At 42.9% G+C, this 26895-nt stretch overlaps 1 protein-coding gene across 3 annotated transcripts in view; it reads right to left on the reverse strand.

Annotated features, from left to right (window-relative positions):
• trdmt1 (tRNA aspartic acid methyltransferase 1) overlaps positions 1-26895 on the reverse strand; it is a 98663-nt gene that overhangs the window by 63053 nt on the left and 8715 nt on the right. For all 3 annotated transcript variants that reach the window (XM_068007073.1, XM_068007072.1, XM_068007071.1), the window contains exon 2: positions 13779-13888. In XM_068007073.1, the coding sequence (XP_067863174.1) occupies positions 13779-13888 (110 nt within the window). The remainder of the gene's footprint in view (positions 1-13778; positions 13889-26895) is intronic.

Genomic DNA, 26895 nt, shown 5'->3' on the forward strand with positions numbered 1-26895 from the left:
GGAGGTGGGGTAGCGTTGTTGGTAAAGGCAGAAATCAATGCAATAGTGAGGAAGGATATTGGCTCGGAAAATCACGATGTGGAATCTATATGGGTGGAGCTAAGAAACACCAAGGGGCAGAAAACGTTGGTGGGGGTTGTCTATAGGCCCCCAAACAGTAGTGGAGATGTAGGGGAAGGCATTAAACAGGAAATTAGAGACGCATGCAACAAAGGGTAAAACTATAATCATGGGTGACTTTAATCTACATATAGATTAGTCAAACCAAATTAGCAATAATACTGTGGGGGAGGAATTCCTGGAGTGTGTACGTGATGGTTTTCTAGACCAATATGTTGAGGAACCAACTAGAGAAGAGGCGATCTTAGACTGGGTATTATGCAATGAGAAAGGATTAATTAACAATCTTGTTGTGCGGGGTCCCTTAGGGAAGAGTGACCATAACATGATAGAATTCCTCATTAACATGGAGAGTGAAATAGTTGAATCCGAAACTAGGGCCCTGAATCTAAATAAAGGAAATTACGAAAGTATGAGGTGCGAGTTGGCTATGATAGATTGGGGAACTTTACTAAAAAGGGATGACAGTGGATAGGCAATGGCTAATATTTAAAGAACGTGTGCAGGAATTACAACAATTATTAATTCCTGTCTGGCGCAAAAATAAAACAGGAAAGGTGGCTCAACCATGGCTTACAAAAGAAATTAGGGTTAGTATTAGATCCAAAGAGGCGACACATAAAATTGACAGACAAAGCGGCAAGCCTGAGGATTGGGAGCAGTTCAGAATTCAGCAAAGGAGGACAAAGAGATTGATCAAGAGGGGAAGAGTACTGATTAAGAGTATGAGAGTAAACTAGCAGGGAACATAAAAACTGACTGTAAAAGCTTCTATAAATATGTCAAGAGAAAAAGATTAGTGAAGACAAATGTAGGTCCCTTACAGTCAGAGATGGGGGAAAATTATAATGGGGAACAAAGAAATGGCAGAACAATTAAGCACATACTTTGCTTCTGTCTTCACAAAGGAGGACACAAATGACCTTCCAGAACTGTTAGGGTCTAGTGAGAGGGAGGAACTTAAGAAAACCAGTATTTGTAAAAAAAAAGTGCTAGGGAAATTAATGGGGCTAAAGGCTGACAAATCCCCAGGGCCTGATAATCTACATCCCAGAGTACTAAAGGAAGTGGTCCTAGAAATAGTGGATGCATTGGTGGTCATCTTCCAAAATTCTATTGACTCTGGAACAGTTCCTACAGATTGGAGGGTGGCAAATGTAACCCCACTATTTAAAAACAGGGAATTACAGACCAGTTAGCCTAACATCAGTGGGGAAAATGCTAGAGTCTATTATAAAAGATGTGATAACAGAACACTTGGAAAGCATTAAAGGGATTGGACAAAGTCAGCATGGGTTTATGAAAGGGAAATCATGTTTAACAAATCTACTGACATTTTTTGAGGATGTAACTAGTAGAATAGATAGGGGAGAACCAGTGGATGTGGTGTATTTAGATTTTCAGAAGGCTTTTGATAAGATCCCACACAAGAGGTTAGTGTGCAAAATTAAAGCACATGGGATTGGGGGGAATATACTGGCATGGATTGAGAAGAATATACTGGCATGGATTGAGAATTGGTTGACAGGCAGGAAACAAAGAGTAGGAATAAACGGGTCTTTTTCCGGGTGGCAGGTAGTGACTAGTGAGGTACTGCAGGGATCAGTGCTTGGGCCCCAGCTATTCACAACATATATATCAACGATTTGGATGAGGGAACTAAATGTAACATTTCCAAGTTTGCAGACGACACAAAGCTGGGGTGGAATGTAAGCTGTGAGGAGGATGCAAAGAGGCTCCAATGTGATTTAGACAAGTTGGGTGAGTGGGCAAGAACATGGCAGATGCAGTATAATGTGGATAAATGTGAGGTGATCCACTTTGGTTGTAAAAACAGAAAGGCAGATTATTATCTGAATGGTGATAGATTGGGAAAAAGGGAGGTGCAACAAGACCTGGGTGTCCTTGTACACCAGTCGCTGAAAGCAAGCATTCAGGTACAGCAAGCAGTTGGGAAGGCGAATGGTATGTTGGCCCTCATTGCAAGAGGATTTGAGTACAGGAGCAGGGATGTCTTACTGCAGTTATACAGGGCCTTTGTGAGAGCACATCTAGAGTATCGTGTGCAGTTTTGGTCTCCTTATCTGAGGAAGGAAGTCCTTGCATGGAGGGAGTGCAGCGAAGGTTTACCAGACTGATTCCTGGGATTGCAGGAATGACGTATGAGGAGAGATTGGGTCGACTCGGCCTATATTCACTGGAGTTTCGAAGAACGAGAGGTGATCTCATCGAAACATATAAAATTCTAACAAGATAGACAGACTAGATGCAGGGAGGATGTTCCGATGGCTGGGGAGTCCAGAACCAGGGGTCACAGTTTCAGGATACGGGGTATGCCATTTAGAACAGAGATGAGGAGACGTTTCTTCACTCAGAGGGTGGTGAACCTGTGGAATTCTCTACCACAGAAGGCAGTGGAGGCCAAGTCATTAGATGTATTCAAGAAGACGACAGATATATTTCTTTATGCTAAAGGGATCAGGGGATAGGGGGAAAAAGCGGGAACAGGGTACTGAGTTAGACGATCAGCCATGATCATTTTGAATGGCGGAGCAGGCCCGAAGGGCCAAATGGCCTACTCTTGCTCCTATTTTCTATGTTTCTATGTCACTGTCCCAGAGGACGTCACTTGTGACTTTGATTAGGATTGTTTCAGTGTTAAGGCAGGTGCAAAAATCTGATTGGAGAGATTAAAACAGAATAATGGCAAAGATGGGCACGAATTTGGGAGGCGACAACACATTCAAGAACTTGAGAGGAATGGCAGGTTGGAGATGTGGCGGTAGTAAATGTGCATAAATCTAGAGTAACGGATCTTTACAATTGTTATGATTTGGCAGAAGTAAAGTGGGTATAACCAAAGGGTATAACCACAATACCCACAACAACTTGCATTTATATAGCACCTTCAACATAGTAAAACGCCCCAAAACGCTTCACAGGAGCGTTATCAGACAAAATTTGACACTAAGCCACATAAAGAGATATTAGGACAGGTGTCCAAAAGCTTGGTCAAAAAGGTAGGTTTTAAGGAGCGACTTAGAGCAGGAGAGAGAGGTGGAGAGGTTTAGGGAGGGAATTCCAGAGCTTAGGGCGGAAAATCTACTCTCTGGTGTTGAATGGTGGTGGTGACCACACTTGGAGTTGTGAACAGTTCTGGACTCCATATTATAAAAAAGAAATAAAGGCATTGGAGAAGATGCAAAAAAGGTTTACTAGGATGATACCAGAACTGAGAGGTTATACCTTTCAGGAAAGATTAAGCAGGCTGGGCTCTTTTCTCTAGAAAAGAAAGACTGAGGGGTGACCTGATAGAAGTCTTTAAGATTATGAAAGGGTTTGATAGGGTAGACGTAGAAAAGATGTTGCCATTTGCGGGGGAGACCAGAACTAGGGGCATAAATATAAGGTAGTCACTAATAAATCCGATAGGGAATTCAGGAGAAACTTCTTTACCCAGAGAATGGTTAGGATGTGGAACTCACTACCACAAGGAGTAGGTGAGGTGACTAGCATAAATGCATATAAGGGGAAGCTCGATAAACGCATGAGAGAGAAAGGAATAAAAGGATAGGCTGATACGGTTAGATGAAGTAGGGAGGGAGGAGGCTCATGTGGAGTACAAACACTGGCATGGACCCGTTGGGCCGAATGGCCTGTTTCTGTGCTGTACATTCTACATAATTCTATGTATTTAAACCTAAATGGTCAGCATGACTAAATTTGATGTTAATTAGAAAGAATACAAATGTTACAAAGAGATTTGTGCAACAATTCCAAAAATGTAACACTCAGATGACATACTGCAGGGTCATAACACACAAGCATCTTTGAGTAACTGCAGTTGCTCATCGTTCTTGTCCAAAAAAAAAGTCTAGAATGTCCATAAAAGTCAAAGCTAGTTAAAAGGGTTGTCGATAATATGCTCAAAAAGTTTAAAACTACACTCTGTAAATATATTCAAGCTGGGATGTCAACTGTTGCAAAATTAATTTTAAATCTGCTTTTATTTTCGTGACACAAACCACAGCTACAGGGTTCGAGAGGAAGACTAAAGAGACAATGAACACCACAACCAACAAACACATGTTACTGATCAGCATTACATTTTTTTAAACCGTGTGTTACACATACATGGTTTCATAAGAAGCGTCACGTGAATCGAAATGTAGGTGTGCAATGTGGCAACCACAATTTGGCACTGGAATGCATTTTATCATTTATTGGACCAATCATCCTATTATCGTCATCTGCCTGTTGCTAAATGTTCTGTTTTCAGTGCAGCATGCCAATGCTAATTTCATTCCTTAAAGATTCTACTGTAAAATGCAAAAACACTATCATGTAATCAATTACACCTCACATTTCTTTACTCTCCATAATATCTAAATATTGATATTAGTTTCTAATTAGCAGTTGAATCTTAAAAAGTCAAGAAAGCAGTCATTTACTTGACAGGCTGTTTGGGATAAAATCTCCCAATTCTTTAAGCTAGGGCTTGCCTACCGAGTGCGAGAGTTGTTGGGCTGGAGCAGGTTACAGAGAGGCAAGATCACAAAGGGAATTGAACATGTGAGTGCAAAAGACAAGGCTGAAGCGTTTGCAACCATCTTCAGCCAGAAGTGCAGAGTGGATGATCCATTTCGGCCTCCTCCCGATATCCCCACCATCACAGACACCAGTCTTCAACCAATTCAATTCACTCCACGGGATATCACGAAACGGCTCGACAACATCCCGGCTGTAGTGCTGAAGACTTGTGCTCCAGAACTAGCCACGCCTCCAGCCAAACTGTTCCAGTACAGCTACAACACAGGCATCTACCCGACAATGTGGAAAATTGCCCAGGTACGTCCTGTCCACAAAAAGCAGGACAAATCCAATCCGGCCAATTACCGCCCCATCAGCCTGCTCTCAATCATCAGCAAAGTGATAGAAGGTGTCGTCAACAGTGCTATCAAGCGGCATTTACTGGCCAATAACCTACTCACCGATGCTCAGTTTGGGATCCGCCAGGACCACTCGGCTCCAGACCTCATTACAGCCTTGATCCAAACATGGACAAAAGAGCTGAATTCCAGAGGTGAGGTGAGAGTGACTGCCCTTGACATCAATGGGAATCAGGGGGAAAACTCTCCAGTGGCTGGAGTCATACCTAGCACAAAGGAAGATGGTTTTGGTTGTTGGAGGCCAATCATCTCAGCCCCAGGACATTGCTGCAGGAGTTCCTTAGGGCAGTGTCCTAGGTCCAACTATCTTCAGCTGCTTCATCAATGACCTTCCCTCCATCATAAGGTCAGAAATGGGGATGTTCACTGATGATTGCACAGTTCCATTCGCAACCCCTCAGATAATGAAGCAGTCCATGCCCGCATGCAGCAAGACCTGGACAACATCCAGGCTTGTGTTGATAAATGACAAGTAACATTCGCGCCAGACAAGTGTCAGGCGATGACCATCTCCAACATGGGCTACAAGAGCAGGTCAGAGGCTGGGTATTCTGCGGCGAGTGACTCACCTCCTGACTCCACAAAGCCATCTACAAGGCACGAGTCAGGAGTGTGATGGAATACTCTCCACTTGCCTGGATGAGTGCAGCTCCAACAACACTCAAGAAGCTCGACACCATCAGGACAAAGCAGCCCGCTTGAGTGGCACCCCATCCACCACCCTTATCATTCACTCCCTTCACCACCGGCACACTGCGGCTGCAGTGTGTACCATCCACAGGATGCACTGCAGCAACACGCCAAGGCTTCTTCAACAGCACCTCCCAAACCCTCCACCTCTACCACCTAGAAGGACAAGGGCAGCAGGCACATAAGAACAACACCACCTGCACGTTCCCCTCCAAGTCACACATCATCCCGACTTGGAAATATATCGCCGTTCCTTCATCGTCACTGGGTCAAAATCCTGGAACTCCCTCCCTAACAGCACTGTTGGAGAACCTTCACCACACGGACTGCAGCGGTGGCTCACCACCACCTTCTCAAGGGCAATTAGGGATGGGCCAGCGACAACCACATCCCATGAACGAAAAAAAAAATAAGAGACAACAATTTGCTGATGGTATTTAAAAAACAATAGTGACAGAATCTGCACATGACAGATTAAAATAGCCCCTTTAGAATGTATTTCTTGTCCATTCCAATAACCTGTAAGACCTTTGCCAATTTCCCAATGCAATGACACAAGTGAACATTATGACCCTAGGTCAACCTCACAAGAATTCAGTTTCGCAAGCAAAGTGAACTGAAGTTGAGCAGCTAGATCAGTACTTCTATGCCAAAAGAATTTTTTTTGTGTCACAGGTGTTAATAAACATTAACTATTTATTTCCCAGTCATATCCTTTTGTAGGTCAGTAATTAGAGATAATTCATTTCTCTATTCCCTCACTGACATCACACAACTACATCCTCCAACGATACAACACTATTTTATATAGAACTAAAACTTTACCCTTTATACCTAAAAGTTTCAAAATTACTGAGTACTACCAAAATAAATGCCAAATTTCTATTTTGCATTACCTACAGTGAGATTAGATTTCAGGTAAATTCTGTATTGGAAAATAAAAGGAGGCAAAGTTGAAGTGGAATGAACATTGGGCAGGCCATAGGCGAAGCGGTCCCAATGCCTCTTGAAGTAGCTCACGAGAGAACATAAGAACTAGGAGCAGGAGTAGGCCACAGGAGTCCAAACCATTTTAATTTGAATGAAAATGGTAATCTTGCCAATCTGGGAGGGGGGCAGGGTGAGAAATCTGGGCGGGGGCAGGGTAAGAAATCCATCAGTCCATTCACGGAGCCACATTGGCAGAATGCTATTGGGGGGGGGGGGGGGGGCGGGGGGGGGGGGGGAGGGTCAGGCCAATCCAGTGACATGCAGGTAAGTCAAAGTCTAGGAGGATTTTTAGGGAGGCTCAGAAGAACAATTATGCTTATCCTGCTGCTAAATAATCCTCCCAAAATCATTACTTTAACTTTTTCTTCTTTATGGACAGGTTTTGCCACTTTCCACTCGCAGGCAGTGGGCATGATCTACAATTCGGGGACGCTGCACATTGGAGTATTAAAATAGCATTGGGGTTCTTTCTACGTCATAGGTCCCTGATTTGCATGGCCCATTAGGCATCCTGCCTGTTTCTGGCAGGAGCTCTGGCCCTCTATTTTAAGGATTGCTCGAAAATGGCAGCAGGCAGGCCTTGAGCGGGAAGATAGCTTTAAGATTTTGATCTCGCTCCCATCCCGTTCTATTAATCATTATAAACAAATACAATTATGTTATGTTTTTTTGATGTGGAGATGCCGGTGATGGACTGGGGTTGACAATTGTAAACAATTTTACAACACCAAGTTATAGTCCAGCAATTTTATTTTAAATTCACAAGCTTTCGGAGGCTTCCTCCTTCCTCAGGTGAACGAAATGAAATCCTCGAAAGCTTGTGAATTTAAAATAAAATTGCTGGACTATAACTTGGTGTTGTAAAATTGTTTACAAATGTTTTTTTGAACCATTTATAACATTTTTGACCACATTTGTAAGCCAATTGTACATTTTGTTGCTTAATTCTGAACCTGTGACATTAATAAAACGGCATGGAAAGTTAAGTTATCCATTACAGCAGGGTGTCCAAACTCTGTCTTCACAGGCCGCACAGATGCATACCATGGAGCTTCAGGGATCACGTTTACATTTCCCATAATTTGCAAATATCTGAAGTTGCTGTTACTACTAATCAAGCTTGGTGCTTTGATTTAACAATTATGTCCCAGGGCCAAGGTCACAGACTAGAAAGCATTGTTACTTAGAACAATAGACGTTTACAGCAAAGGAAGCAATTCGACCCATCATGTCTGTGCCAGCTCGTCTACAGCAACCCAAAACTAATCCTACAGCCCTATTTTCACTCCATAACCCTGTATCTTTCTTTGCTTCAAATATATATTCACTTTTCCCTTCCAAGGTGCAATGATTTATGCCTCATCTAAACCCTGTGCTAAAGCATTCCATGCCCAGCAATTCTCTGTGCAAACAAATTACTCCTCACCCTCATGGTAACAATTATAAATTGATGACCCCTTGCCATTGATTCCCCAGAGGAAATAATCTTTCCTTATTCACCTCTTCAAAGTCCTATAATAAATAACCTCTTAGCTTTTTGCTCCAATCTATGTAGTCCCAATACGCAGTCCCCATAGTTTCTCATTCCTAAGGCACGGGTTTCCAAACAAACTTACAGGGCTTCAAAACTATACTCACCCTCTTATGTTTCTATTTGCTGACATGGTTTTAATGCTGGTAATGCTGCTGGATTGCAGAGTTTGAATAGGGCAGGTTTTTTGTTAGTGTACTTCCTCATTGTTGGGTTCTGTTGTCTGCAGAACTCCTGAACCTACACACTTGCAAGTGCACTACATGCAATGTGCCAGACAACCATCAGCTAGCAACATGCCACCTGCTCTGAACAAGACAAAGCCTAAGGCCTAAAAATGTAATTTCAGAAGATGGGCGTAAACTGCAATAAGAGGTGGGGAAGCAGTTGTTCCCTTGATGTTAGCTCTTTTCATTATTATGCAGCAAAATTCGCCAAAGGTGGTTAGTTCAGCCATGAACAGGGAACATTAGACCATCCTGACACAACCTATGTTTACCCTAGTGCTTGTGCTGTTGAAATAGTAATCCTAAGTACAAAAGGGCCACAGGCCTCCAAGTCAGTAACTATGACAGAAAATATATACTATATCTTACTTCTCTCTAGGCCATATTCTTTTTAGATCACATTTTTGAATGTTCTAAAAGTAAAGAGGCAAAAGCCTCCAACACCCTCCATGCAATTATGTGTACAGCCCCTCAACTCTCCCCAGGGTGTGCCTGGCTCCTATCTTCAACTTTCTTTTGCTAGGGAACTGAAAATAAAAACCAAGTCCAGAGCAGTAGCATTAAAATTTACCAATTTTTCTCATACCTAATTTAAGTTTCTAGCTTTGTGACAACTTGGCCCTCGTTTCTGATTTAAGGTAAAGGTTTCCAAATCTTAGCAATGACATTCTGCAACTGAGGACTTCAGCGTGAGCTATTATTACTTCCGTTACACAGGCACATTCATTTTTAAGCAAGATTTCTGAGTCAACTGAAGATGGAAAGTGTAAAGAGGAAGCACTTTCCATTTAGAAGTATTCTACCTTCATCGCTCTCAAGAAAAAAAATTATGAGGAAATCTACATAGAATGTGCCCCAGTATATAGTGTGCACCTCTCACTTTAGGCCGTGAACTTTGCGAAAGTATAGTATCTATAACTATAACTGGCCTTCGCCAGAATTTTTAGCTGTTGAAAACTCTTTCTACGTGGTCAGAGGGCAGTGAAGAATTAAGATTCCTACGCACGGGTGAAAAAAATTAGTTATCTCTAACTAAAAGGCACGTGATCTAACGAACATACAAATTAAGAGTCGGAGTAGGCCATTCGGCCCCTTGAGTGTGCTCTGCCATTTGATAAGATCATGGCTGATCTGATTGTGACCTCAACCCTACCTTCCCATCTACCTACTATAACCTTTGACTCCCTTGTTAATCAGGAATCTATCTAACTCAGACTTCAAAATATTCAGTGTCCCTGCCCCCACCGCTCTCTGGGGAAGGGAGTTCCACACACTGACGACCCTCAGAGAAAAATTTCTCCTCATTTCCATCTTAAATGGGAGACCCCTTATTTTTAAACTGTGGCCCCTAGTTCTAGTCTCTCCCACAAGGGGAAACATCCTCTCAGCATCTACCCCTTCAAGTCCCCTCAGGATCTTATATGTTTCAATAAGATCACCTCTCATTCTTCTAAACTCCAGTGTATACAGGCCCAATTTGTCCAACCTTTCCTCATAAGATAACCCTCTCATCCCAGGAATCAGTCGAGTGAACCTTTTCTGAACCGCCTCTAAAGCAATTATGTCCTTTCTTAAATAAGGAGACCAAAACGCCACACAGTATTCTAGATGTGGTCTCACCAATGCCCTGTACAACTGTAGCAAAACATCTCTACTTTTCTATTCCATTCCCCTTGCAATAAATGACAACATTCCATTTGCCTTCCTGATCACTTGCTGTACCTGCATACTCATTTTTTGTGATTCATGTACTAGGACACCCAGATCCCTCTGTACCTCAGAGTTCTGCAATCTCTCTCCATTTAAATAATATACTGCTTTTCTATTCCTCTTGCCAAAGTAGACAAGTTCACACTTTCCCACATTATACTCCATCTGCCAAATTTTTGCCCACTCACTTAACCCATCTATATCCCTTTGCAGACTGCCTAGATCCTCCTCTACGTACTACATAGATAAACAAACTCAATTGCAATGGTTCCTACTTAACTGAAGCAATGCAAAAAACCACAATTTTAAACTGGCCTGCACTGGAAAAGCAGGTCAAACTCCACTCACATTTAACATGCCATATGAAAGTGCCATTGTACGAACAGCGTTAATTAATTTCCATCAAGGAGTTGGCAAGTGTGATACTTAAGGCAGGATTTTAACTGTGAAAAACAGGTGGGTTGGGGGCGAGGGTGCATTGAAAATTGCAACAATTTCAGAATACCCCCAACCTGCCCATTTCCGGTTTTCACTGGGGCAGGAAGAGCGGCGGGCAACCAACTCGTTCCCAGGAGGCGGGTTGGTCACTAGAGCCTTTCACGGAGGCTGCGGGCCTCCATTTTGAGAGGTTTTGCGATTTCAACCTCCGAGGGCCGGGATTCCCGGGCATCATCCTTCCTGCTGCGTGAGAGGAGGCAAGAAGGCTCGAAACTGCAGCCAAGTGCCTTTCTGGTGCAGTTTGTGGGCCTGGAGGAGTGCTTCCCCCAGGCCCAACATGCCTACCTGCAGTGACCACTCCCCCCCCACCCCCCAACGATCACGGATGCTGCCCACCACCCCCCCCAAACAATTGCGAACCATCGCGATGACCCCCAATCTCAACACCCACCCCCCCCCCACAACCTTGCTCGGTGGCCGACCCCCGGAGACTGATCTCCGATCCCTTCCCCCATGACTGAATCCTTTGATGACTGACCCCCCCTCCCCCATGACCCCCATGCCCATTGATGCCCCCATGCCCCACCCCCCTCCATCCATACAATCTAAGATTTACCTGAAGACTTATCTTTTCACGTCCTCCTCCTTGCTCTGCTTCCATCCGACTACGGCCAGTCGGAAGGCAAACCAACAAAAGAAAATAAAGGACGTCCTTACGTCAAAACCGTACGGACGTCTGGGAAACCCGTACTTCTGGGTTTCCCATCGGCGATTCGACCTCCCCGCCCCCTTCCCGGCTCCGGGTCAAAATCTTGGCCTTAGTGTCAGATTGGCTTAGTTGATAGAACTTTCACCTGAGTCAGAGTTTGTGGGTTCACACCCCACTAGGAACACAACCTCGGCTGACACTTCAGCGAGTGCTGCACTGTCACTGGGAGAATGTTACCAGCGGGGTCCCATAGGGATCAGTTTTGGGACCTCTTTTGTCTACTAGCTTCAGAAATGATCTGAAGCTAGGATCACAAGCATAGTGGCTAAATTTGTAGATGGATCAAAACTAATGAAGGTGGTCGACTGCAAAGCTGAACAGGATTAGCTACTGGAGGAGTTGAATATACTTGGGAATTGGGCAGACAGATGGCAGATGAAATTCAATGTAGACAAATACAAAGTGCTTCACGTGGGGACAAAACTCAGGAAGGAGGTAAATTCAAAACTAACCTGTGGACGCATTATTTCAGTGTGCGAGTGACAAATGATAAATCTATGAAATAGGTTCCCTAGGAAAACGGTGAAAGCAGAGAGTGTTCAAATGCAAATCAAATGAGATATGGTTATAAATGAGTAATTTGAGACATGACATATGGTAAGTGTACTTGGGAGGAACAGCACCAGTAGCAGGTTTTCATAGCTTTAATGCTGGGTCTGCTGTAGACTAATTGATAGAGACTGATTGCCATGATTAGTCACAACAACTCCATTATTGCTGCATCATGCAACTACCAGGACGGTAGAAACGAACTAGATGGACAGTGGTCTTTTTTGTCTAGCAATTCCTATGTTCTTAGAGGTGTCATCTTTCGGAAGAGATGCTAAACTGAGGCCCTGTCTACTCAAGTGGACAAAAGTGCTGACCAACATTCCTCCCTCATCCACTGCTACCAAAAACAGATTATGTGGTTATTCATTCATTGTTTGGGGAACCTTGCTGTGTGTGATTGACTGCCACATTTGCCTACATAACTGTGACTGTAGATCAAAATGTAATGCGTTCATTATAAAACACTTTGGCATGCCTTGAGGAAATGATAGGTACTATATAAATAAACGTTAATAAATATTGTGAATAATTGAGGCCCCAAGATCTGTCTTGGGGCCTCAATTATTCACAATATTTATTAACGACTTAGATGAAGGCATAGAAAGTCTCATATCTAAGTTTGCCGATGACACAAAGATTGGTGGCATTGTAAGCAGTGTAAATGAAAACATAAAATTACAAAGCGATATTGATAGATTAGGTGAATGGGCAAAACTGTGGCAAATGGAATTCAATGTAGATAAATGTGAGGTCATCCACTTTGGATCAAAAAAGGATAGAACAGGGTACTTTCTAAATGGTAAAAAGTTAAAAACAGTGAATGTCCAAAGGGACTTAGGGGTTCAGGTACATAGATTGTTGAAGTGTCATGAACAGGTGCAGAAAATAATCAAGAAGGCAAATGGAATGTTGGCCTTTATATCTAGAGGACGAGTACACAAGGGGGCAGAAGTTATGCTGCAGCTATACAAAACCCTGGTTAGACCACACCTGGAGTACTGTGAGCAGTTCTGGGCACCGCACCTTCGGAAGGACATATTGGCCTTGGAAGGAGTGCAGCGTAGGTTTACTAGAATGATACCCGGACTTCAAGGGTTAAGTTACGAGGAGAGATTACACAAATTGGGGTTGTATTCTCTAGAGTTTCGAAGGTTAAGGGGTGATCTGATCGAAGTTTAAAAGATATTAAGGGGAACAGATAGGGTGGATAGAGAGAAACTATTTCCGCTGGTTGGGGATTTTAGGAGTAGGGGGCACAGTCTAAAAATTAGAGCCAGACCTTTCAGGAGTGAGATTAGAAAACATTTCTACACACAAAGGGTGGTAGAAGTTTGGAACTCTCTTCCGCAAATGGCAATTGATACTAGCTCAATTGCTTAATTTAAATGTGAGATAGATAGCTTTTTGGCAACCAAAGGTATTAAGGGATATGGGCCAAAGGCGGGTATATGGAGTTAGATCACAGATCAGCCATGATCTTATCAAATGGCGGAGCAGGCACGAGGGGCTGAATGGCCTACTCTTGTTCCTATGTTTTATTGCTACATTACTGATGCTCATGGATTGGCTGGACTGTTTTTGCCTAGAAGCAGGTCTCAGAAGGTCATGTTTAGCTAAAAATATTAAGCACTCTACTTATTACTAATATCATGGGATCAAAAAACCCAAGACATGTAGAAAAAGGGAAAAAAAGTGTTTCACAATGTGTTTCATAAATGTATAATATGGCTGTTATTTCTCACAAATAAAGCCCCGTAAAGACTAATGCCTACAGATTCACAAAATATATGGTTACAACTTACTTCAATGGTCTTGGGGCAGAGGTAGGTGTTAGGAAAGTTGTGCTTGTAAACTTCATTAGCAACAGTATTGATGTCAATCGCAGCAACAACTTCTGCAGCAATACAACTTTCTGTAACAAAGAAAATTCATAAATTGTAGTTAAATACTGTTAAACTTTTTTTTTTTTAAATAGAGCAATTGCTTGCCAACAGTTAAAAATCCACTTTTAGCAGGATTGTCGGACTGAATGGCAGATTTTCATTCCTTGCTTCCTTATATCTTTAAATGGTATCCCACATAGTACACAGGAGGATTATTTGGTAGCCGAATACCATTCAGACTGGTATGGGGGGTTTTCAAAAAGTTTGAGAAATTAGCTTAATTTCTGTATATCCTTTCAATAACAGAGACTTCCTCAGTTCAGTGCTAGAAGCCCTTTAGAAATCCAACCCCCCCCCCCCACCCCCATAATGAAGAAAGGTAAAAAGCTGCATTCCTGGTTACAATCAGGAATTGGTTTTAAGTTATTGGAGTAAAAATACAGCAAGCACTTAAAACTATTTAAAGACAGTTCCTGGCCACGGCTGAAAATTCAATTTTTTAATTTCGTTGGTACAAATGTGGGAGGAAAGTGGGCTGCAGGGGCAGGAAGGCAAGCTATAGCGGTGCGTGGAGAAAAAAGGCACTTGTTGGGGGCAGGCAGGTAGGTCAGGAAGAAGTGTGTCAGGCTTGAGAGCGGCAGCAGAGAACAGGGGGGAAAAATAAAATACCTCTCAACTCGGGAGAGTGGTAGGTCAAGAGCAGAGAGAACCATCTGACAATAGACCAAATCCGAAGAGGCCTCAGAGAGTGGCCTTGTCCTCAGAGAGTGGCCTTGTGAAGGACAGCACCACCTTACTTAGATGACTCAATGGGATGGTAAGCAGAATCGGTGAGTTTAAACACGCCGGGCAGACATAAGAGAAACAGTGTGATGTAGAAATGTCACCAGCAGTGTCACTCTTAAAAGGGACTGCACACTACAATGACAACTTTTATAAAAGTAGTAGAAATATTAAAATACATTCTTTATGGCCCTTGAGCAACACCAGTGATCAACTAGTAAATCTTCATTTTGTAGCTACTGAATAACTATCATATCACAACATTTGCATCATGTTATTTAAAAAAGCTTAATTTCATTCAGAGTAACTTTATGTTTCAACATAATTATGGATAGTTCAAAGTGAGCTACAAACCTGGAATTTAATGGATATGCAGGCATTGTCATAAACCACAAAAATGAACACCAGTGTCATACAGACGCCATCAGACTCAATTATAACCCATTATTGATACAACACTTTCAATTTTATTAACAAATGGCTAGATTTTGCATCGATTAACCATGAATGAAAGGAAGTCTGACCCAATGTTAACAGTGGCGCTGAAATTAAATTGAAGGCATTGTGGTTGTTGTAATTGATACTGTCAACATGAGCGCCATGAGGGCACAGCAGCAGAATTACTTCTCAGTTAGAAAGAAAAATTACACAGGAATTAAGGATCTAGTATATTACATTATTTGTACTTCACGATACCATTGCGGATTTGGGCTACTTCAAACATTCATTTTAGCAGTCAAAATTTTGCACTGCACAGTCAATTGACAAATACTGCTAAAATAGCTTGACAATATTTTGTGATCATGAAAACTTATAGTACATCACTTTTGGAACTACCACTGAGGCCATAAAAAATGGTGTCTATGCACTGTATAAATAATTGAGGGTTGTCATTTGGCTTAGTGTGTCACCCTTGGCTCAGCAGTAACACTCTCACGTCTGAGTCGGTAGGTTGTAGGTTCAAGCCCCACTCCAGAGACTTGAGCACAAAATCTAGGCTGACACCCCAGTGCAGTACTGAGGGAGTGCTGCAATGTCGGAGGTGCCATCTCTCAGATGAGACGTTAAACCAAGGCCCTATCTGCCCTCCCAGGTGGGCCTAAAAGATCCCATAACACGATTTTGAAGAAGAGCTGGGGAGTTCTCCCTGGTTTTTAATCCCTCAACCAACATCACTAAAACAGATTGCCATTGCTTTCTGTGGGACCTTGCTGTACACAATTTGGCTGCCGCCTTTCCTACTTCAAAAGTGCTTAACTGGCTGTAAAACACTTTGGGACGTTCGGAGGTCATGAAAGGCACTATATAAATGCAAGTCTTTCTCTTTTTTTAAAAAAAGGTGCCTTATTTGTCTCTAGCTTGTTTTCTTGAGATTAAGTGATGTACAAAAGAAAAACTGATTTTTAATCATTTTCTCAGAACTCATCTGGGCTTTTTTATCCTCCTGCTTTTCTCAAGGATTTTGATGCTAAAAATAAAAACTGAAATATATGCCTGGGTTTTTAAATTGTCAACAAAAACTGACTTTAAAGGTCCTCAGACATAGTGGAGATTGGGATCTCAACAAAGTGGGTGATTGAAGGTACATCCACAATGGGCAGCACTGCATGCTGGCATCACTGTGCACCTTCAACTGCTGTCCCTTCTTTAAAGAAAATGAAAGAAGGGGAGACTCTGATCTTATACAGTGCTGCCCTTCTCTTATGGTCAATTCCAAGAACAAATGCATCAACTTCACCCTTTTTTATTTGCCTACACCAAGTTATCAACTGCATTCAAAGAGAACAATTAATGTTCTCTCATCCATACACTATAGATAAGTACCACACAGAACCAATTAGCTCAACACAGAACCACCACTATCCTTGATGTAATGTGATCATTCTTATTGTCATTCTGACCTTTGTCATGGCTTTCAACAGTATCGTAGGATGCACGAGCTCAACCTATTAAGCTGAGTTTCTCGGTGGGAGGAGGGGTGATTGTGTTGAAAGGGCACAAAATGCTAACTACCCTAACATCATTCTTCCAATAAATTACTGTTCTCGATGCAGTAATTGATGGTATGCTGCCAGAAGTATACCAATGTAGTAACAAAAAATAGTTAGTATAGTCTCTTGGGAAGTACTAGATGGAAGTGAGACTTTTGTACAATGCCAAGGAATATGCCTATATTCATGTTTGGCAAGCTGCCTATAAGGTTGCATAATGCATACTACAAATGAAGCCACATTTGCTACATGATCAAGAGGGAACCAATTTTATTTTAAGCACCGACCACATGTTTTCTGCATTTCTTGCAGCTTCCAATGAGAAAAGATAACTGGTCAGTTATGGAGAAAGACATATCCTGACATTTAGGCACCGCCAGACATCCATTCAGCTTTGGCTCAATGTTACCTCTAAGTCAGAAGGTTGTGGATCAAGCTCCGCTTCAGAGACTTGAGTGCATAATTTAGGCTGGCACTTCAGGGCAGTACCGTGGGAGTGCTTCACTATCAAAGGTGCCACCTTTCTTTTTATTCGTTCATGGGATGTGGGCGTCGCTGGCGAGGCCGGCATTTATTGCCCATCCCTAATTGCCCTTGAGAAGGTGGTGGTGAGCCACCTTCTTGAACCGCTGCAGTCCGTGTGGTGAAGGTTCTCCCACAGTGCTGTTAGGAAAGGAGTTCCAGGATTTTGACCCAGTGACGATGAAGGAACGGCGATATATTTCCAAGTCGGGATGGTCTGTAACTTGGAGGGGAACGTGCAGGTGGTGTTGTTCCCATGCGCCTGCTGCTCTTATCCTTTTAGGTGGTAGAGGTCGCGGGTTTGGGAGGTGCTGTCGAAGAAGCCTTGGCGAGTTGCTGCAGTGCATCCTGTGGATGGTACACACTGCAGCCACAGTGTGCTGGTGGTGAAGGGAGTGAATGTTTAGGGTGGTGGAAGGGGTGCCAATCAAGCGGGCTGCTTTGTCCTGGATGGTGTCGAGCTTCTTGAGTGTTGTTGGAGCTGCACTCATCCAGGCAAGTGGAGAGTATTCCATCACACTCCTGATTTGTGCCTTGTAGATGGTGGAAAGGCTTTGGGGAGTCAGGAGGTGAGTCACTCGCTGCAGAATACCCAGCCTCTGACCTGCTCTTGTAGCCACAGTATTTATATGGCTGGTCCAGTTAAGTTTCTGGTCAATGGTGACCCTAAGGAAGTTGATGGTGGGGAATTCGGTGATGGTAATGCCGTTGAATGTCAAGGGGAGGTGGTTTGACCCTCTTGTTGGAGATGGTCATTGCCTGGCGCGAATGTTACTTGCCACTTATCAGCCCAAGCCTGGATGTTGTCCAGGTCTTGCTGCATGCGGGCTCGGACGGCTTCATTATTTGAAGGGTTGCGAATGAAACTGAACACTGTGCAATCATCAGTGAACATCCCCATTTCTGACCTTATGATGGAGGGAAGGTCATTGATGAAGCAGCTGAAGATGGTTGGGCCTCGGAGACTGCCCTGAGGAACTCCTGCACCAATACCCTGGGGCTGAGATGATTGGCCTCCAACAACCACTACCATCTTCCTTTGTGCTACGTATGACTCCAGCCACTGGAGAGTTTTCCCCCTGATTCCCATTGACTTCAATTTTACTAGGGCTCCTTGGTGCCACACTCTGTCAAATGCCGCCTTGATGTCAAGGGCAGTCACTCTCACCTCACCTCTGGAATTCAGCTCTTTTGTCCATGTTTGGACCAAGGCTGTAATGAGGTCTGGAGCCGAGTGGTCCTGGCGGAATGCAAACTGAGCATCGGTGAGCAGGTTGTTGCTGAGTAAGTTCCATCACTTTGCTGATGATTGAGAGTAGACTGATGGGGCGGTAATTGGCCGGATTGGATTTTTCTTGCTTTTTGCAGGCAGGACACACCTGGGCAATTTTCCACATTGTCTGGTAGATGCCAGTGTTGTAGCTATACTGCAACAGCTTGGCTAAAGGCGCGGCTTGTTCTGGAGCACAAGTCTTCAGCACTACAGCCGGGGTGTTGTCGGGGCTCATAGCATTTGCTGTATCCAGTGCACTCAGTTTTTCTTGATAACACGTGGAGTGAATCGATTTGGCTGAAGACTGGTGGGGATATCGGGAGGAGGCTGAGATGGATTATCCACTCGGCACTTCTGGCTGAAGATGGTTGCAAACGCTTCAGCCTTGTCTTTCGCACTCATGTGCTGGACTCCGCCATCATTGAGGATGGGGATGTTTACAGAGCCTCCTCCTCCTGTTAGTTGTTTAATTGTCTGCCACCATTCATGACTGGATGTGGCAGGACTGCAGAGCTTTGATCTGATCCATTGGTTGTGGAATCGCTTAGCTCTGTCTATAGCACGTTGCTTCCGCTGTTTAGCATGCATGTAGTCCTGAGTTGTAGCTTCACCAGGTTGGCACCGCATTTTTAAGTATGCCTGGTGCTGCTACTTGCATGCTCTTCTACACTCCTCATTGAACTAGGGTTGATCCCCTGGCTTGTTGATAATGATAGAGTGAGGAATATGCTGGGCCATGAGGTTACAGATTGAGCTGGAATACAATTCTGCTGCTGTTGATGGCCCACAACGCTTCACGGATGCCCAGTTTTGAGCTGCTCTCCTCATAGGACAACCCTCTCATCCCAGGAATCAGTGCAGTGAAATTTTGTTGCGCCCCCTCTAAGTCAAGCATATCCTTCCTTAGGTAAGGAAACCAGAATTGTACAGAGTACTCCAGGTGTGGTCGCCCCAGAGCCCTTCATAATTGCAGCAAGACCTCCTTACTCTTGTACTCCAACCCCCTTGCAATAAAGGCTAACATACCATTTGCCTTCCTAATTGTTTGCTGTACCTGCAGGTTAACTTTCTGTGATTCATGTACAAGGACACCCAAATCCCTCTGACTACCAACATTTCTTAGTCTCTCACCTATTAAAAAATATTCGGTTTTTCTATTCTTTCTACCAAGGTGGATAAATTTACATTTCCCCACATTATACTCCATCTGCCATCTTCTTGCCCACTTACTTACCCTGTCTGTATCCCTTTGCAGCCTCTTTGCGTCCTCCTCACAGTTTACTTTCTTTGTAGGGTCAGCAAACTTGGATACGTTACACTCAGTCCCTTCATCTAAGTCATTGATATATTTTGTAAACAGCTAAAGCCCGAGCACTGATCCTTGCGACACCCCATTAGTTACAACCTACCAACCCGAAAATGACCCATTTATTCCTACTCTCTGTTTCCTGTCCATTAACCAAACCTCAATCCACGCTGATATATTACCCCCAATCCCATGAGCCTAATCTTGTATAGCAACCTCTTGTGTGGCATCTTTTCAAATGCCTTTTGAAAATCCAAATATACTACATCCACTGGTTCCCCCTCATCTACCCTGCTGGTTACACCCTCAAAAAGCTCTAATCGATTTGACAAGTACGGTTTCCCTTTCATAAAACCATGTGTTGACTCTGCCTAATCATATGATTTTCTAAATGCCCTGTTACTACGTCCTTAATAATAGATTCTAGCATTTTCCCTACTACTGATGTCAGGCCTATAGTTCTCTGTTTTCTCTCTCCCTTCTTTCTTGAATAGTGGGGTTACATTTGCTACCTTCCTCTAGGGAATTCTGTAAGATCAAAACCAATGCATCCACTATCTCGGCAGCCACTTCTTTTAAAACCCCAGGATGTAGGCCAACAGGTCCAGGGGATTTGTCGGTTTTTAGTTCCATAAATTTCTCCAGTACTTTTTCTTTACTAATCTTAATTACTTTAAGTTCCTCACTCTCATTAGACCCTTGGTTCCCCACTATTTCCGGAATGTTTTTTGTGTCTTCTACTATGAAGATAGATATAAAATATTTGTTTAATGTCTCTGCCATTTCCTTATTCACCATTATAATTTGTCCTGTCTCTGCCTCTAAGGGACCCACATGTACTTTTGCTAATCTCTTCCTTTTTGCATACTTGTAGAAGCTCTTACAAATCTATTTTTATATTTCTTGCTAGTTTACTCTCATATTCTATTTTCTCCCTCTATCAATTTCTTGGTCATCCTTTGCTGATTTCTAAAACTCCGAATCCTCAGGCTTACTGCTCTTTTTGGAAACATTAAAAGCCACCTCCTTAACTTCTCTAGTTGTCTACGTTTGGATCATTTATACCATGGAGTGTTTATTCCTTAAGGGAATGTATATTCTTTGAGAATTATTAATAATTTCTTTAAATGTTCGCCATTGTTTATCTATAGTCATATCTTTTAAACTAATTTCCCAATCTACCTTAGCCAACTCGCCCCTAATCCCTACGAAATTGAATTTGTTTAAATTTAAGACCTTAGTTTTGGAATTAACTACATCACTTTCAAACTCAATGTGAAATTCTATCATATTATGATCACTCTGCCCCAGAGGATCCTTAACTATAAGATTACTAATTGACTCTCTCATTACACAATACTAAATCTAAAATAGCCTGTTCCCTAGTTGGTTCCTCGACATATTGTTCCAGAAAACTGTCTCGAATGCATTCCATGAACTCGCATCCAAACTACTTTTGCCAATTTGATTAAAGTCCCTCATGATTATTGCATTACCCTTGTTACATGCTCCTCTAATTTCCTGATTTATACTCTGTCCAACACTGCAACTACTGTTAGGGGGCCTGTAAACTCTTCCTACCATCTGCAACTTGTTATTTCTTAGCTCCACCCATACTGATTCTACATCCTGATTTTCTGAGCTATGCTCCTTTCTTACTACTGCCTTTATCTCATCCTTTATCATTAGGGCTACCCCCCTCCTTTTCCATTTATCTTTTCTAAAAGTCAAGTAACCTTGGTCACCCTGCAACCACGCCTCCGCGATGGCTACTAGATCAAACCCATTTATCTCTATTGGTGTCATTAATTCATCTACCTTGTTATGAAAGTTTTGTGCATTCAGATATAGTGCCTTTAATTTTAACTTTTTACTATTTTTCCCTGATGTGACCTTAGTCACCAATGCCCCATTACCTTTGTTAACCACTCTGTTCCTTTCTGACAGACTCTGCTTGTTTTTACCCAAATCGCTACTCAGCTCTGCAGCCTTGACTTTTCTCTTTGGATGCATAAATTTACCCTTACCTGAACCTTACCCCCCCCTTATAAGTTTAAAGCCCTATCTATCACCCTAGTTATTCAATTCACCAGGACACTGGTCTCAGCCTGGTTTAAGTGGAGCCCATCCCAATGGAACAGCTCTCTCTTTCTCCAGTACTGGTGCCAGTGCACCATGAATTGAAACCCCTGCTTCCCACACCACTTTCAGCCACGCATTTAACCATCGAATCTGTTTGTCCCTATGCCAATTTGCACGTGGCTCAGGTAGTAATCCAGAGAATATTAACTTTGTGGTTCTGCTTTTTAATTTGGATCCTAACTCCTCAAATTCCCTCAGCAGAACCTAATTCCTAGTTCTACCTAGGTCATTGATTCCTACGTGGACCACGACAACTGGATCCTCCCCCTCCTGCTCCAAGTTCTTCTCTAGCCGCTAGGAGATGTCCTTAACCTTGGCACGGGCAGGCAACCCAACCTTTGGGACTCCTGGTCACGGCTGCAGAGAGCAGTATCTATCCCCGAGTATACTATCCTGTAACACTACCACGTTCCTTTTCGCTCCCTTCACTTGAATGGCCTCCTGTACAATGTGCTGTGGTCAATTTGCCCATCCTCCCTGCCCTCCTTTGTTCTCATCCACACAGGTAGCAAGTACTTTGTACCTGTTGGACAAAGGTTCCTCCACCACTGCATCTGGGATCCCCTTTCTTGCTTGACTCACAGTTACATCCTCCTGTCTGACAACTAACTAAATCTAAACCACAACCTAACCTAAGCGGTGTGACTGCCTCTTGGCTCAAAGTGTCCAGGTAACTCTCCCCCTCCCTGATGCTTCACAACATCTGCACTTCGGACTCCAGCTCAACAACTCAGACGAAGTTCCTCGAACTGCAGACACTTACTGCAGATGTGGTTGTCTGGGATTATGCTGTTCTCTACAAACTTCCACATACTGAAGTTATGGCACACCACCTGCACTGCCATCTCTATCTAATCTAATCTTATTTTATTTATTTACTTAAAGTTTTTATGTAATTAATTCACTTGGTTTATTTCTGGTTATTTTTAACATTAATTTATCTAGTTTAAGTTATTAATTTAAAAATGTATTAGCAAGTTATAGGTTCCTAGTTCCTCGTTTAAACCATTAGCTAAGAGAGCATAGAAATTTATTACTCACCAACCTGCTGTCCTCTGATGTCACTCTTTCAAACTTCTGCCTGTGTTTGAGTTGGTCTCAGCTTTACCTGCTCTGCTCTCGGTCGCTGGTCCCGCTCCTTCTGTTCTTGGGCCTCCGCTCCTGCTCCTTTTATCCCCAATAACCCCAAAAAACTAAAAACACTAACCAATGAACTATAGACTTACTGACCTATCCTCAGCGCTTCTCCTTGCCTTGTTTTGATTCCTCGTGTAGCTCCCCTTAAAACTAGTCTATAGTTTTTTGGTTTAAATCACTTAGCACGTCCTTCCTCTCCGCACCTAATTCCCACACTGACCAAATTCCCAGTTGAATGTCCTCACTCTACTAGCACTTCACTCTGTTAGAGGTTCACTCTCTGTCTTTCCCAACCCCTGTGCTCAAGCTCTGTGCTTTTGCAAAGATCCTTGTATTATATACCTTTCTGACATGCCCTAGTTACAATTAGAAGTAAATCTTTTCTGCACCCTCTCTAAAGCCTTGACATCCTTCCTAAAGTGCGGTGCCCAGAATTGAACACAATACTCCAGTTGAGACCTAACCAGTGTTTTATAAAGGCTTAGCATAACTTCCTTGCTTTTGTATTCTGTGCCTAAATTAATAAAGCCCAGGATCCCACATGCTTTTTTAACACCCTTCTCATTTTTCCTGCCACCTTCAAAGATTCGCATATGTGCACCCCTAGGTCTCAGTGTTCCTGCACCCCCTTTAAAATTGTACCATTTAGTTTATATTGTCTCTCCTCATTCTTCCTACTTCCTACCAAAATGTATTCCTTTATACTTCTCAGTGTTAAATTTCATCTGCCATGTGTCTGCCCATTTCACCAGTCAGTCTATGTCCTCCTGAGGTCTGTTACTATTCTCCACATTATTTACTACATTTGAGTTTCATCTGCAATCTTTGAAATTATACCCACTCTTCCCAAGTTCAAATCATTAATATATATTAAAAAAAGTTGTGGTCCCAGTACTGACCCCTGGAGAACTCCACTGAATACTCCCCTCCAGTCTGAAAAATAACCGTTCACCACTACTCTCTGCTTCCTGTCCCCTAGCCAATTTTGTATCCATGCTGCCACTGTCCCTTTAATCTCATGGGCTTTAATTTTGCTAACAAGGTTATTATGTGGTACTTTATCAAATGCCTTTTGAAAGTTCCATACACACATCAATCACACTAACCTCATCAACCTATTACTTCTTCAAAGAACTCAATCAAGTTAGTCAAACACAATTTTCCTTTAACAAATCCATTAGCCCATACTTTTCCAAGTGCCAATTTATTTTGTCCTGGATTATTGTCTCTCAAAGTTTTCCACCACTGACAGGCTGACTGGCCTGTAATTGTTGGGTTTATCCCTCTTCCCTTTTTTGAACAGGGTTGTAACATTTGTAATCCTCCAGTCCTTCTCCATGTCTAAGGAAGATTGGGAGATTGTGGCCAGAGCCTCTGCAATTTCCACCCTTACTTCCCTCACTAACCTAGGATGCATCCCATTTGGACTGGGTGACTTTTCTACTTTGAGTACTGCCATTCTTTTCAGTAGCTCCTCTTTATCTATTTTTATCCTATCCAATATCGCCACTACCTCCTCCTTTACTGCTGCAATGGCAGCATCCTCTTTAGTGAAGACGGATGCGAAGTATTCATTTAGTGCTTCAGCCATGCCCTCTGCCTCCACAAGAAGATCTCCTTTTTTGTCCCTAATTGGTCCCACACTTCCTTTGACTACTCTTTTACTATTTATATGTTTATAGAAGACTTTTGAGTTCCCTTTTATGTTAATCTACTCACTAATCTATTCTCACACTCTCTCTTTGCCCCTCTTATTCCCTTTTTTTAGATCTCCTCTGTGCTTTCTGTATTCAGCCTGGTTTTCTACTGAATTATGAACCTTACATTTGTCAGAAGCCTCCTTTTTCTGTTTCATTTTAATCTCTATTTTTTAATCATCCAGGGAGCTCTAGCTTTGGATGCCCTTCCTTTCCCCCTCGTAGGGATGTGTCTACTCCTGTACCCAAACCAACTCCTCCTTAAAGACTTCCCATTGTTCAATTACTATTTTGCCTACCAATTTTTGATTCCAATCCACCTGGGCAACATCCCTTTTTAACTCACTGAAATTGGCCCTCCTCCAGTTAAGCATTTTCACATTTGATTGCTCCTTGTCCTTTTCCATAACTATTCTAAACCAAATGATATTGATGATGTGGAGATGCCGGTGATGGACTGGGGTTGACATTTGTAAACAATTTTACAACACCAAGTTATAGTCCAACGATTTTATTTGAAATCTACAAGCTTTCGGAGGCTTCCTCCTTCCTCAGGTAAATGTCAGGAACTCCTCGAAGCCTACGCATTTATAAATCACAGAACAATACATGGTGATTACAGACAGCCTTTGCAACTGCCCGTTGCCAAGGCAATCACCGTGTTCAGACAGAGAGGTGTTACCTACAGAACCCCCGAATATAAATTTAACAAAAAAAACAAACAGGAAAAAAAAAAACCTCGCTATGGCCATCCCCACACCTCCACTACTCGCATTTAAACAGCCACCCAACCTCAAACAGACTATCGTTCGCAGCAAATTACCCAGCTTTCAGGAGAACAGCGTCCACGACACCACACAACCCTGCCACGGTAACCTCTGCAAGACATGCCAGATCATCGACACAGATACCACCATCACACGAGAGGACACCACCCACCAGGTGCATGGTTCATACTCCTGTGACTCGGCCAACGTTGTCTACCTCATACGTTGCAGGAAAGGATGCCCCAGAGCATGGCACATTGGCGAGACCATGCAGACACTGCGACAACGGATGAACGGACACCGCGCAACAATCGCCAGACAGGAGGGTTCCCTCCCAGTCGGGGAACACTTCAGCAGTCAGGGACATTCAGCCACCGACCTTCGGGTAAGCGTACTCCAAGGCGGCCTTCGAGACACACGACAACGCAAAATAGTCGAGCAGAAATTGATAGCCAAGTTCCGCACCCATGAGGACGGCCTCAACCGGGATTTTGGGTTCATGTCACGCTACACGTAACCCCACCAGCGAACAAAAGCTATCTGTTTTTAATATAACGGGTCATTTGCTGGCTTTCTCTGCCTTCCGGATGTTTCTGCCTGTCTCTCTCTGTTTTTTTTTCCTGTTTGTTTTTTTTGTTGAATGTATATTCGGGGGTTCTGCAGGTAACACCTCTCTGTCTGAACACGGTGATTGCCTTGGCAACGGGAAGTTGCAAAGGCTGTCTGTAATCACCATGTATTGTTCTGTGATTTATAAATGCGTAGGCTTCAAGGAGTTCCTGACATTTACCTGAGGAAGGAGGAAGCCTCCGAAAGCTTGTAGATTTCAAATAAAATCGTTGGACTATAACTTGGTGTTGTAAAATTGTTTACAAATGATATTATGATCACTGTACCCCAAGTGCTCCAAATATCCTTTGAATTCCACGTGAAAGCATGCAGAAATTGAAACTAGTTACATTGCTTATCCCCATTCCTGTAGCTTGACATATAGCCAGCTAAAGAACAAAAGAAGGAACTTGCACTTATAGTGCTTTTCATGACCTCAGGATGTCTCAAAGCACTTCACAATCAGTGAAGTACTGTTGAAGTGCAATCACATTTATAATCTAGGGAAATGTGGAAGCCAATTTGCACACAGCCAGGTCCAACAAACAACAATGAAGAAATGATCGGATTATCAGTTTTAGTGATGTTAGTTGAAGGATAAATGTTGGCCAGCACACTGGGAGAACTCCCCTGATCTCTGAAAACTGCCACAGGATCTTTTACATCTACCTGAGAGGACATACTCTGTTTAACGTCTCATTTGAAAGACCCACAGTAATGTGGTTGACTCTTAATTGCCCTCTGAAATGGCCTAGCAAGCCACTCAGTTGTAAAATCTCGCTAAAAAAAGTCACAAGAAGAATAAAACC

This window comes from Heptranchias perlo, chromosome 2 (genome assembly GCF_035084215.1).
Source record: "Heptranchias perlo isolate sHepPer1 chromosome 2, sHepPer1.hap1, whole genome shotgun sequence".
Taxonomy (NCBI): domain Eukaryota; kingdom Metazoa; phylum Chordata; class Chondrichthyes; order Hexanchiformes; family Hexanchidae; genus Heptranchias; species Heptranchias perlo.